General features: G+C 34.4%; 1 protein-coding gene across 1 annotated transcript in view; it reads left to right on the forward strand.

Moving 5' to 3' along the window:
* Positions 1 to 13022, forward strand: part of TMF1 (TATA element modulatory factor 1) — a 33302-nt gene extending 20280 nt beyond the window's left edge. Inside the window, exons 11-17 of the mRNA XM_023200235.2 lie at positions 2479 to 2671; positions 4508 to 4577; positions 4811 to 4903; positions 6707 to 6808; positions 7092 to 7244; positions 8624 to 8749; positions 9473 to 13022. Coding sequence (XP_023056003.2) covers positions 2479 to 2671; positions 4508 to 4577; positions 4811 to 4903; positions 6707 to 6808; positions 7092 to 7244; positions 8624 to 8749; positions 9473 to 9616 — 881 coding nt within the window. The 3' untranslated portion in view covers positions 9617 to 13022. The remainder of the gene's footprint in view (positions 1 to 2478; positions 2672 to 4507; positions 4578 to 4810; positions 4904 to 6706; positions 6809 to 7091; positions 7245 to 8623; positions 8750 to 9472) is intronic.
* The last annotated feature ends 653 nt before the right edge of the window (positions 13023 to 13675 follow it).

The following is a 13675-nucleotide window of genomic DNA, read 5'->3' on the forward strand; positions in this document are numbered from 1 at the left end:
TCCCAGAAGCTAGGATATTCATGAAAAATTCATGTATGCCTTCTACGCCTGACACTAACTGTAATTTGAGAAATCACAGGGTAGTGATCAAATCAGACCTGAATATGAGTCAGGAGACGTGGACTCAGCGTGTTTTGTTTTGAATCATCCAGCAAAACAGTGTGGAACAAGTCACTTATATTGTTCCAACTTTCTCTGTGCTATTCCTTGTGAATCAGGAGGGGTGAACTAGATTAGTGACTTTCAAATGGTATTCAGTGGACTCTTAGCTACCTTTGGGGCTGCTGTCATGGTGAGAGGGAAGCCTGATAAATAAGAGGCTGGGCTTCTCTGGCTGCTTTAATGAAAATAGGGCCTCCTTTGTCTGTCTTTTTTTATTGGAGTTCCATGAAAGATTTGGTCTAGAAAAAGATTCATCTACTTAAAAAAAAAAATGTACTGAACTAGATAAACCTTCATATATATTTAAATTTATAGGTATAAATGTTAGGTCTGTCATTTATCTCTGACAGCTTTTGAGCAATGTGATATGAAATATGAAACATCTGAAAATGATATGTTTTGAAATAAATATTTAGCAATAAATGAGTGCTAGAAACTGGTACTTTTGTGGTTTTTAGACTGAAGTCTACATACCCTCAGCAATGTGTGGTATTGTGCTAGCATATAGGCAAAGCCACAGGACAAACATAACCAAGGAATGCTATTAAAAAGACCATAGATATGCTGTGTAGCAGCGTGTAAAATGTAAAATAGAGGTATTACTAGTTCTACTTTGGTGGAGAAAAAATACGATAATTCTTACCTAAGTTAAATCTCAGAATCTTACCAATTGCTCTTTTTTTAATTGAAATTTTTTATTGATATAATATAGATTCATGTGCAGTTATAAGAAATGATATAGAAAGGTCCTTTGCATACATTGCCTAATATCTCCAAGTATTAAAATTTTATAAAATTAATGTATAATATCACAACCATAGTATTGACATTGATACAATCTACTGATTTTATTGAGATTTCCAAAGTTTTATTGGTACTCATTTGTGTGTATGTATGTGTGTGTTTGTATTAAGTTCTGTGCAACTTTACCACATATCCATTACCATAGTCAAGATATTGAACAGTTCCAGCACTATTGAGTCCTTCCTGTTAGCTTTGTTTTCTTTTTTTCTAAGCTGAAGATAATCACTCTTAATGTTACCCTTTTGGAAACACACCTACCACTCTCTCAACCCTTCCTCCCTTGTCCCAAATCTCTGGCAATCACTCATTGGTCCTCTGTTTCTAAAATTCTGTCATTTCAAAAATGTTACATAAATAAAATTATACAGTGTATGACATTTTGGGATTGGCTTTTTTCACTCAGTGTAATTCCCAGGAAGAGGTTAACACAGTTGTTTTTGTATCAGTAGTTTAGTCTTTTTATTGCTGAGTGTTATTCCATAGTATGTACCATGTTTGTTTAACCATTCACTGCACAAAGGACGTCCAGGCTGATTCCAGGCTCTGGCTATTACAGATAAAGCTACTGTGAATATTCACATACAGGTTTTAGTGTGAACCTGAGTTTTCATTTCTCTGGATAAATGCCCAAGTGTGCAATTGCCAGGTCATGTTTAGTGTTTTTAAGAAAATGCCAAACTGTTTCAAAGTGACTGTATAAGAGTAGTCTAGTTTCTTCACATCCTTGCCAACATTTTATGTTGTCCCTGTTTTTTCTTTTAGTTACTCAGACAGCATGTAGTCATATCTCATTATGATTTTAATTTGTATTTCCCTAATGGCTAATGTTATTGAACATCATTTTGTGTCCTTATTTTCCATTTGTACATGTTCTGTGGTGAAATTTCTATGTCTTTTACCCATTTTCTAACTGGATTGTTATATATTCCTGATACTAGTCCTAGATGTATGGTTTGCATTTATTTGCTGTCACTCTGTAGCTAGCCTTTTCATCCTCTTTACATAGATTTAAAAGTTGAAAATTTTGAAGAAGTCTGTCAGTTTTTCTTTCTATGGCTCTTGCTTTTTGTATCAAATCTGTCTTGCTGTAGATCCTGAAGACTTTCTCCTCTGTTTTTTCCTTAAAGTTTTATACTTTTATGTTTTATATTTAAGTCTATGATCCATTTTGAGTTAATTTTCGTGAATGATGTGATGTGTAGGCTTTTTGTTTTTTCGCATATAGATGTCCAATTGCTCCAGGATCATTGTTGATCTACTACTCTTTTAATGCATGACTCCATTTTGAAATTAAAATACTTTTGGAAAAGAATGATAAAGCAAATATAAGTTAAGATTGGTTCATTTGTCTCAGTAGACAGTCCTGCCTTAGGCAATAAATAGTTATCATAAATAGTTATCAGTTTTAAGTGTGGCTACTTGCATCATTAAATGTTTGAAATCAGAATTGACTTGGTATTTTGGTCTCTGGGCTATATGTGTATGTGATTTTTCTTTCTGTCCTATAATCAGGTGAATCCCAGACCTTGCTGGCAGCAGCAGTTGAAAGAGAACGTGCAGCTACAGAAGAACTCCTTGCTAACAAAATTCAGATGTCTTCCATGGAGTCACAGAATTCTCTCTTAAGACAGGAAAATAGTAGATTTCAAGCCCAGCTAGAATCAGAGAAAAATAGGCTATGTAAGCTGGAGGATGAGAACAACAGGTGAGCATGGTTTCTGAGTGATATTTGTGTTAGTTCCATGACATCCTAAAGCACTTTTTTAAAGTATGTTGTTGGGCCGGGCGCAGTGGCTCATGCCTGTAATCCCAGCACTTTGGGAGGCCAAGGCGGGCGGATCACTTGAGGTCAGGAGGTGGAGACCAGCCTGACCAACATGGTGAAACCTAAAAATAAAATTTGCCGGTTGTGGTGGCGTATGCCTGTAATCCCAGCAACTTGGAGGCTGAGGCATGAAATCGCTTACACCCGGGAGGCGGAAGTTGCAGTAAGCCGAGATCCCGCCACTGCACTCCAGCCTGAGTGACAGAATGAGACTCGGTCTCAAAAAATAAATAAATAGATAAAATTAAATAACTAAATAAACAAAGTATGTTGTTGGCTTTTAGCTTCAGAGTACCAAGAACTAAAAGTAATCACTTTTAGCATTTAAAGTTAGGGTTATTAGTAACAGGATATTATGGCCAGGTGCTGTGGCTCACGCCTGTAATCCAGCATTTTAGGAGGCTGAGGCAGGTGGATCACCTGAGGTCAGGAGTTCAATACCAGCCTGGCCAACATAGTGAAATCCTGTCTCTACTAAAATACAAAAATTAGCCAGGTGTGATGGCAGATGGCTGTAATCCCAGCTACTTGGGAGGCTGAGACAGGAGAATGGCTTGAACCTGGGAGGTGGAGGTTGCAGTAAGCAGAGATTGCACCATTGCACCCCAGCCTGGGTGGCAGAGTGAGACTCCGTCTCCAAAAAAAAAAAGTAACAGGATATTATATATTATAACAAGAAGTTAGTACTGGGATTCATTGAATGTCATATAGGTTGCTGAGATTGTGTGACATGTTTTGTATTTATTTATTTTTCCAGGGAAAGGATTTGTACCTTTAATCAGATTTTTTAAAGGGACCTGTAACACCACAAAATAGTTTTGAGACTACTCTTCGGAGTTACTTTTATATTACAAGGGTTTTAGTAGCATAATTTAAGTCTTTTCTAAATAAATTTCTGGGTTCTTGGAAACCATGGGCTATAAAATCCATCTATCTGAGATTATATTAAGGCAATGGTTAGTATTTTTTACCCTCTGTGTTCTTCCTTGGAAATTTTACTTTTTTTTTTTTTTTTTGAGACAGAGTCTTGCTCAGTCGCCCAGTCTGGAGTGCAGTGGCGCGATCTTGGCTCACTGCAAGCTCCGCCTCCTGGGTTCCCACCATTCTCCTGCCTCAGACTCCCAAGTAGCTGGGACTACAGGCGCCCGCCGCCACGCCCAGCTAATTTTTTGCATTTTTAGTAGAGACGGGGTTTCACTGTGTTAGCCAGGATGGTCTCGATCTCCTGACCTCGTGATCCGCCTGCCTCGGCCTCCCAAAGTGCTGGGATTACAGGCGTGAGCCACCGCGCCCGGCCGGAAATTTTACTTTTTAAAAAAGTAATCAAGTAAAAATAATTTCTAAAGTAAAATGTCTGAACTTTTATAAACATTTTCATAAAACTCCCTAATAGGCTTTTTGGAATCTGAGCATATTATAGGATGATGATACTCAAAATTATTTTTATAAAGTCTCTTTTTAAATGAAATCTTAACCCAGAGCACCAATAAATAAAATGCACAAAAGTGGAGCTTTTTCAATTGTGGTTTGGTTTCTGAGTGAAACTCAGATGGGATCTGGAATACACTGTTGGAAAATCACTGATGTCAAGCTGGAAATAAAAATGATTTCTCAATATGTAGCTGGAGTTAATAAAGTACTGAGTTTTTAATAGTCTATGCTGTCATCTTTTTCATTTTCTGTTTTTTTTTTTAAAAATTTTCTCCTGTTTAATAGGTACCAGGTTGAATTAGAAAACCTAAAAGATGAATATGTAAGAACACTTGAAGAGACAAGGAAAGAAAAGGTATTTCTCTTCGTGATCACTAACCTCTTAGGGCTTACATTAGAGAATGGTTGGGGATGGCAGCAAACTAATGAGATAACAAGATGAAATGGGTGATGCCACTGCTTTTGCAACTTAGTCTTTAGTAGTAAAACAAATATGAGTTTACACTTTATGCTTCTAACTTTGAGATTGACTTATCATGGCATGAATTACTGTCACAGAAATTATCTAACTTTATCTCTCTCCATTAGACACTGTTGAATAGTCAGTTAGAAATGGAAAGAATGAAAGTTGAACAAGAAAGGAAGAAAGCCATTTTTACTCAAGAAGCAATAAAAGAAAAGGTATTGAATTTTGTTTTTGTTTGTTTGTTGTGTAACCATTTAGTAGATGCTGTGATAAATCATTGCTTTTTAATTTTAGCTATGCTTTATAACAAGCTTGTCCAGCCTGTGGCCCTGGTTGGCATGTGGCCCAGGATGATTTTGAATGAAGCCCAATACAAATTCATAAATTTTCTTAAATCATCATGAGATTTTTTTTTTCATGTTTTTTTTTTTTTTTTTTTAGTTCATCAGCTATTGTTAGTGTATTTTATGTGTGGCCCAAGACAATTCTTGTTCTTCAAATGAGGCCCAGGGAACCAAAAGATTGGACGTCCCTGCTTTATAAGTATCCTTTTTTAATGTCTAAAATCAACATAGTGATGAATTCTAGTATTATAATCAGTGTCCTGCTCAGAGTGGACCCAAAGTAATTTTGAGTTTATCCAAAGAGATCTATGATTTCTAGGACTTGAAATATAAAACCTCTTGCCCTTTTTTTTTAAATGAATTGAATCGTCTGTCACTGAAACCAGCGCACCTCATTTGGTCTATAGGCACTTAAGGAGTAAATCTGGCTTGTTTTCTTTCTGGTTAATGAGGGTAATTTTTCTGAAATGAGTTTTCTGAGGCTGGGCATGGTGACTCACATCTGTAATCCCAGCACTTTGAGAGGCTGAGGTGGGTGGATCACTTGAGGCCAGGAGTTCGAGACCAGCCTGGCCAACATGGTGAAACCCCCGTCTTTACTAAATACGAAAATTAGCTGGGCATGGTGGCATGTGCCTATAATCCCAGCTACTCAGGAGGCAGAGGTGGGAGAATTGCTTGAACCCGGGAGGCGGAGGCTGCAGTGAGCCGAGATCGCATCACTGCACTCCAGCCTGGGCAACAGAGCGAGACTCTTTCTCAAAAAAAAAAAAAAAAAAAAAAAATATATATATATATATATATATATAAAATAAAATGTGTTTTCCATATTGAAAGAATTACCGTGTACTTGGAGTTAGCATAATATATTTAAACTACTGATAGGTAAATTTAAATTACCTATGGAATTTATTTGGAGTTTTAAAAATACATTAAAAATAAAATGGATAAGCCAGAAATTCTATAGTTTGTAACACTCATTAGAAATTTTATGTTAAAAAAATAGGTTTAACTGATAGTATATTATAGAATATGAAACTTAACAGAAACATTCTCATTCCATTATAAAACCCAACAAATTACATTGTTGTAATAAATGGGTCCTGTGATGATCTAACCAAGTCTATCTACAGTTTTAATTAGCAAATATTGTACTTTTTTTTTTTTGAGACTGAGTTTTACTCTTGTTGCCCAGACTGGAGTGCAATGGTGTTATCTCGGCTCACCACAACCTCCACCTCCCGGGTTCAAGCTATTCTCCTGCCTCAGCCTCCCAAGTAGCTGGGATTACAGGCATGCATCACCACGCCCAGCTAATTTTGTATTTTTAGTAGAGACGTGGTTTTTCCATGTTGATCAGGTTGGTCTTGAACTCCCAACCTCAGGTGATCCACCCTCCTTGGCCTCCCAAAGTGCTGGGATAACAGGCATGGGCCACCACGCCTGGCCAAATACTGTCCTTCTGATAAGACTTCAGAAGCCATTTTATGGGGAAATTAGAATGAATCTTAAAAAAAATTTTTTTTTCCTTCTTTTGATTTTATTGAATTCCTTTGTAGTGTGGCTTTTTAAAAAGACTGAATCTTTGTTCTCGTTAACCCTGGGAAATGTGCTTGCTTTCTCTGCTTATCTCTTTGCTCTTTAATCTGAACAGAATTTTTTTTACTCCCTAAGGAACGCAAGCCATTTTCTGTTTCTAGCACTCCCACCATGTCACGCTCAAGTTCAATAAGTGGTGTTGATATGGCAGGACTACAGACATCTTTTCTGTCTCAGGTGATGTTTTATTTTTTATATGTGCTTAGTTCTTAGAATAATAATAAAGGAAATATGCAAATGGCAATATTGTCTGTCATCATGACTTTGCCATTCTGTAGGCAATTCATCTGAATACTTGTGGAGGAGTGCTAATTGTAGTGAGAGGAAATACATGAATGATTTTCTGCCTTTGAGAAGACATTTAAAGCAAAAATTGACAGAACCATTTTTGTTAGAAGCTGGTAATGGAAGACAAGCTATAATAACTGAGTAACTGTGTAAACTTTCTTAATTAACATAGGATGAATCTCATGATCACTCATTTGGACCAATGTCTGTATCAGCAAATGGAAGCAATCTTTATGATGCTGTAAGGATGGGAGCAGGATCAAGCGTTATTGAAAACCTACAGTCTCAGCTAAAGCTAAGGGAAGGGGAAATTACTCATTTACAGGTATTGGAAAAATTAAATTTGCTATAGAAGTAAATGAAGTTTTGAGGCCCAATAAATAGCACCCTTCATTGCCATCTGAATTCTGAGCAAATAGAGAAACAAGATGACATAGTGGCATGTGAAGCCCAAAATGTATCACATGTATCAGTGATAAAGGCTAAAAAGAGCAATTAGCTAAGGATAACAGCCAGCTGAACCTGCTGATTGCCAGAAATAGGCAGTTTTGACTGATCTGTCACAGGAAATACTGGGCTGGAGCAGGCCTCTCATGTGTTACAACCTGCCTACATAAGACATAAGCATCTAGGAGCAGAGAATGCCTCCTCCTTTCAAGCAGCTGTTTCCCAACAGAATAAAGGGAAGTTGCTGAGCTGTGAATGCCTGTTCTATTCAGATTTACCTCTTAGATAAGTTGTTCCAACTACCCCGGGAAGGAAGGGATAAAGGGATGAGATGTTCGAACTGTAACACACTGTACATGGGAGGAAACAACAGGAGTTGTTGAGGGAGCATCCTTCCATCTTAACCTTTTTGGCTTTTAAAAAAGTTTGTACAGTCAGAAATCTTAAAATGTTTTACAGGTTGAGCATCCCAGGTCAGAAATCTGAAATGCCCCCAAATCCAAAACTTTGAGTGCTGACATGCTGCTCAAAGGAAGTGCTGAATTGAGCATTTTGGATTTCCAGATGTGGGATGCTCAACCAATAAGTACATAATGCAATTATTCCATAATCTGAAAAAAAAAAAAGAAATTTGAAACATTCCTGGTCTCAAGCATTTTGAATCAGGATACCTCTTTTCAGTGTTAAACACAATACACTCACAAGTAGGTAAAAATTCAACTCCTATTATATAATTTCAGTTATATGAAAATATTACTCTATTAAAGAACTTGAATTGACAAAAAGTAGATCAGACTAATCTTAATCCCAGATGTTTGTATAGCCAGTACGCTATATAGGGACCTAATAAATTTCTTTGATAGTGATGAAAGCCTCTGTCGATACAACCTACACAGGTGGGGCTACATTAAAGTGTGTTTTTATTTCTCTGGGTTCTTGTAGTAATTTAGAATAACTGAAATATAGGTCATTTCCTTAGATTAGAAAAATATATGGTTGAATATTTTCAAACAATAAATTGGATTTTCTTCTTTATCTCTGTTGCATAGTAAACCTTATAAATGGTATATCTCTCTGGAAAGTTGGGACCCTTTTTCTGCCACTGTTCCCTTAAGAAAGAGCTAGCTAAAGGTTATATGTTGACATATCTATTTCCAAAAAAAAAAAACCCAAAACCCCATTAAATATTTTTATATTAGTGGGAGTATTATAAAAGATATGTTTTGATTTAAACTATTTTGTGGTAATGCTTCTCAGCTAGAAATTGGCAATCTAGAAAAAACTCGATCAATAATGGCTGAAGAACTAGTTAAATTAACAAATCAAAATGATGAACTTGAAGAGAAGGTGAAGGAGATACCCAAACTTAGAACTCAGCTAAGAGTAAGTATTCTTCCCCTAAGGATGAGTCTAAGATATTTTAGTTCATTTACATTAAATCTCATGTTTTTAGTTTATAGTATGTGTTAGTGATTTCCTTGAAAATTAAAGAGTATTAATATTTGAGCAAAGAACTTTAAAAATGAATCTTTTATCTTGCTTGTGTCTTTACATATTCAAAGTAATTTTCACAATCACGTTTAGTCCCAGTATAGGAAAAGAACTAGATTTGGCTACGCTTCATTTATAACATTAAACTTTGTATGATCTTAGTAATATTCTGTTGATTGATGTTATATGTATCATCACAAATGTCTTATCTGGATGTTAGAAGACACTGTTAAGCCATAAGTGAGAATATGTTTTCTTTTGATCTTTCCTGTGGGCTAAATGCCAGGTAATACTTACACCACCACGGAACAAAGAGACTAAATTTTATATCAGGTATGCTTACATTAATGGGAGAGAACTCATATATGGGGAGAATTGTAGATTTAGTGGAGAGAGAGGGTAAAATTGATAGTCTTCTAGCTTGTTTTTTTTTTCTTTAATTCCTTTTTTTTGCTATTTAGTTCAACATTGAAGTGTGAGTTTAATTTTTAAAAGAGATGAGTATATACTTTTATTTAAATTGTAGTGTTTTCATTGTTGACTCCTATGGCAATATAAACATTAAAGATGTTTTGTGTAGTTATTTTAAAAATTGTAAACAAATATATTTTGCAGGATTTGGATCAAAGATACAACACTATTCTGCAGATGTATGGAGAAAAAGCAGAAGAGGCGGAAGAACTTCGATTAGATCTTGAAGATGTAAAAAATATGTATAAAACTCAAATAGATGAACTTTTAAGACAAAGGCTCAGTTAACTTGTGAAAACTGAATTCCTGTCAAACTGAATGTAAACATTTAATATCTAAACATTTAATGTGGACTTCCAATAAATTCTTTTATAGAATTAGAAAATGGGATTTACTGTAGAGCATAAAAATTTTTTTTAAATTGTTTTACACTATATAGTAATATTTACAGTTAAATTATTTTGTGCAATATTTGAACTTTATTTTTGAAACTGTTCTTTAAAGATTTATTTTTGAAAGCATTCATTTTTTTTTCCCTTGAATAGCACAGAGATTTATTACTTTATCCTCATATCAATATGGCTAGGGAAGAAGAGTGGTGTTCATATATGTATTATAGATATACAACTAGTTGTATCTATAATTTGTAAGTGTTTATATATATATATATTAAGAACATTTAAAGAGTAATGTTAACATACTGAAACTTTGAAATCTTTCACATTTAAATTTTCAGCATATCTTAATTACTACTCATGAAAATGTACATTGTGTTAAAGTAAAAAATTATTAAATCTGTGGTCATTAAATTTTAAACTAATTTTTTTTTTCTTTAAAAGTAAGAGTAACACTGACACTGTCTGAAATTTAAAGAGTAAATGATTTAAACTTAAAAAAAAATTTTTGGTCTGAAATTTTATTTCACCTAGCTTTCACAATTAAGTCTGTATAAAATGTGGTACCTTTTGGTGCCTATCCAGAGAAACCTGTACATATTCAATGTTATCTAGATGTGATTGGATAATGGAGAAAATTTATAATGATTTTGCAGTGGCATCAATAACATTTAAATGATTTTGAAGAAGTATTATTTTCCTACCCTATAAAATGAATCAAAAATAATAAAGTTCTTAACATAATTTACTCTTTAAAAATTACCTGTTCGTATTTTGTAAACCCATATTTTTAGCACATTAAAAATGAATGTTTGATATTACAGAATATTCATAACAAATGGAAAAATTATAGGAATTAACTTGAATTTGACATTTTATAATTCTGTGTGAATTATCGTTTTATTTTTTCTTGAAATTTCAAACACAAGGAAGGCATGGAATAGCTTTTAAAAATAGCTATGCTCTCTTCCAAGTGTTATTTTATTCAAAAAGGTAACCAGGCTGTGTTTTAAACCTGTGAAATATTTTGATGCATTTTATTACTGAAAGTTATTTAACTGCCTTTACTTGCACATAAAAACTCTCATTTACGGCTGGGTGCCGTGGCTCATGCCTGTAATCCCAGCACTTTGGGAGGCCAAGGCGGGTGGATCACCTGATGTCAGGAGTTCAAGACCCGCATGGCCAACAGTTTGGTGAAACCCCATCTCTACTAAAAATACAAAAATTATCCTGGCGTGGTGATGTGCGCCTGTGATCCTAGCTACTCGGGAGGCTGAGGCAGGAGAATTGCTTGAACCTGGGAGGTGGAGGTTGCAATGAGCCAAAATTGCGCCACTGCACTCCAGCCTGGGCGACAGAGCAAGACTCCATCTCAAAAAAAAAAAAAAAAAAAAGAAAACTCTCATTTTTTAGTTAAAATTAAAACACTGGTACTTCAGAGTATGAATACAAGTAAGACATCTTGAAGAATTTGGAGTTTTTCAGGGCAATTCAAATGACCTCACTTTTGTTCATTTTGTATTCCAGACAGTGTTTCTGTCATTGGATCTCTGATTTGTAGCATTAATAAATATTCTTTCAGTGTGAGCCAGATTCATAAAATTAATTTTCTTCATTTTAGTGGTAAAAAGCAGTCTAATAGCTTTTTGTCAGCTTGATTTTTTTTTTTTTTTGTAATATTCAAGGGCAGAATGACAGGACAGATAAGCAATAAGAAATGTATAGAATTAGAAAATACAGCAGTTCCCTCTTACCCATGGGACATACATTCCAAGACCCCCAGTGAATGTCTGAAACCATGGATAGTATAGAACCCTCTATACACTGTTTTTTGCTAAACATATACACCTATGATAAAGTTCTATTTATAAATTAGGGACAGCAAGAGATAAACAATAACAAAATAGAACAGTTATAAAAATTCACTGTAATAAAAGTTATGTAAATGTGATTTCTCTGTCTCTTTCTCTTAAAATATCTTATTGTACTGTACTGACCTGTAATCAGACCGTGGTTGACCATGAGTAACTGAAACCACAGAAAGCAAAGTCGTGGATAAGCGGAGACTACGCTATACGAAACTTAAGTTACAAAATTCTGTGAAGCATTTGAAACTAGACGTTTTGGAATTATGAAGTAGTCCCTTTAAAATATCCACTAGTAGGAAAAACTTCATTTGCAGAGAAAAGAGTGCAATAAAACTCTTTCCTAAACCTTTCAATTTTATAATATTAAACATTCTTTTTTTAATCCTTATTAACATTAATAAGATCAATTCACTGAAAATTTTCAAGTGTTTTCCATTTTATTTTAAAATGACAAACAGCTGTTTAAGTTTCTGGCTACATATTACCATATATTACTCTTTATCTACAAATAAATAGCTGATACTCATGCTGATCATATTTTGATTGTATACACTCGGATCTCGCAATACTTCTGTAAGTTAAAGTGAACTTAAATAGTTTCTTGAAAAACTCCAGTAGGTGGCAGAATACCTATTGAATATTCATTGCTATACCTTGCTGTTTGTCATTAAAACATCTCTACCCATATTCTTGCAAAATAATATTTATATTTTAATGGATAGGAAAATGATTTGCAATTAGATGTTTCCATTCTTGAAAGAAAAAAGCTGCAAATAACATTTTCAATAATATAAAAAACGAGTAAACAAAGGGAAGGTTGTGTGGTGATTTATAGACAATTAAGCACAGACTGTAGATGTCCTTCCAATTCTTGGGAGGCTAAATTGAGTCTACCATTTCTTAACATTTCTTTTACCTCTTTTATGGGAATTGCCAGTTGTACAGTGTTTAGCATGTGGAATGTACCAAATATATCTATGTTGTGACTTAAGATATTCTAAATGTGGATAACTTCTGACCTAGGAAACGTGAAGTTTGCAGTGAAGTAAGTGAAAAGAATGTTCAGGAAATTTTTTTTTGCCATCTCTTCATTTGGCATTTATTGAGAGTTTTATTTGAATGCTTATTAAAAGTATATGATTTATAGTATTTAGAAAATAGAAGAAAAAAGTGTAGATCTTGTTTTAATACTGTATGTTTAGTACATATACATTTATGTTCTAGTGTATCATAATTTTTCATTTTCATTAAAGTGAATCAAAATTTCCCTATTCTAGGTCCATTTTAAACCATGAAAACTTTTATCACATATTTTGTAAAGGGCTAAAAGTATGATTTAAACTACAGATTGACATAATATTTTAATTCTAAATGAAAGATAATGTAAATAAGCATGGATCTGATTGAATAAAGATTTTAAAATAGTAATAGTGTATTTCATTTTTAACAAAATGTATAGTGGTCAATAGTAATGAATGAGGAGGAATCAATATTTTTTTTTTAATGAAAATATAACTTGTTTACATTTGAGATTAATATTTTAAGAAAATGAAGATAAGCCCCAATATTCTATAAGTTATATTATTAGTATTAAGTGTAGTTTTTTTTTTTTTTTTTTTTTTTTTGTGACAGAGTCTCACTCTGTTGCCTGGGCTGGAGTGCAATGGCATGATCTCGGCTTACTGCAACCTCCGCCTCCCGGGTTCAAGTGATCCTCCTGCCTTAGCCTCCCAGGTAGCTGGGTATACAGGTGCACACCAGCACATCTGGCTAATTTTTGTATTTTTAGTAGAGATGTGTTTCACCATGTTGGCCAGGCTGGTTTCGAACTCCTGACCTCAAGTGACCTGCCCACCTTGGCCTCCCAAAGTGCTGGGATTACAGGCATGAGCCACCGCACCCGGCCCGAAGTGTAGTTTTTCTGATGAAGATATGTTTTCAGAAAACAGTTCTAAGAATTTACTTATAACTAAGTGGTAACTACTGTAAGGTTAATTTGTGTCTGTTTTTAATCTTAAACAGTATCAAGACATTCTTCTAAAAGTCTTCTTATGTTTCTGTATTCAAGTAATAACAACAGT

The sequence above is a fragment of the Piliocolobus tephrosceles genome, chromosome 2 (genome assembly GCF_002776525.5).
Source record: "Piliocolobus tephrosceles isolate RC106 chromosome 2, ASM277652v3, whole genome shotgun sequence".
Taxonomy (NCBI): Eukaryota; Metazoa; Chordata; class Mammalia; order Primates; family Cercopithecidae; genus Piliocolobus; species Piliocolobus tephrosceles.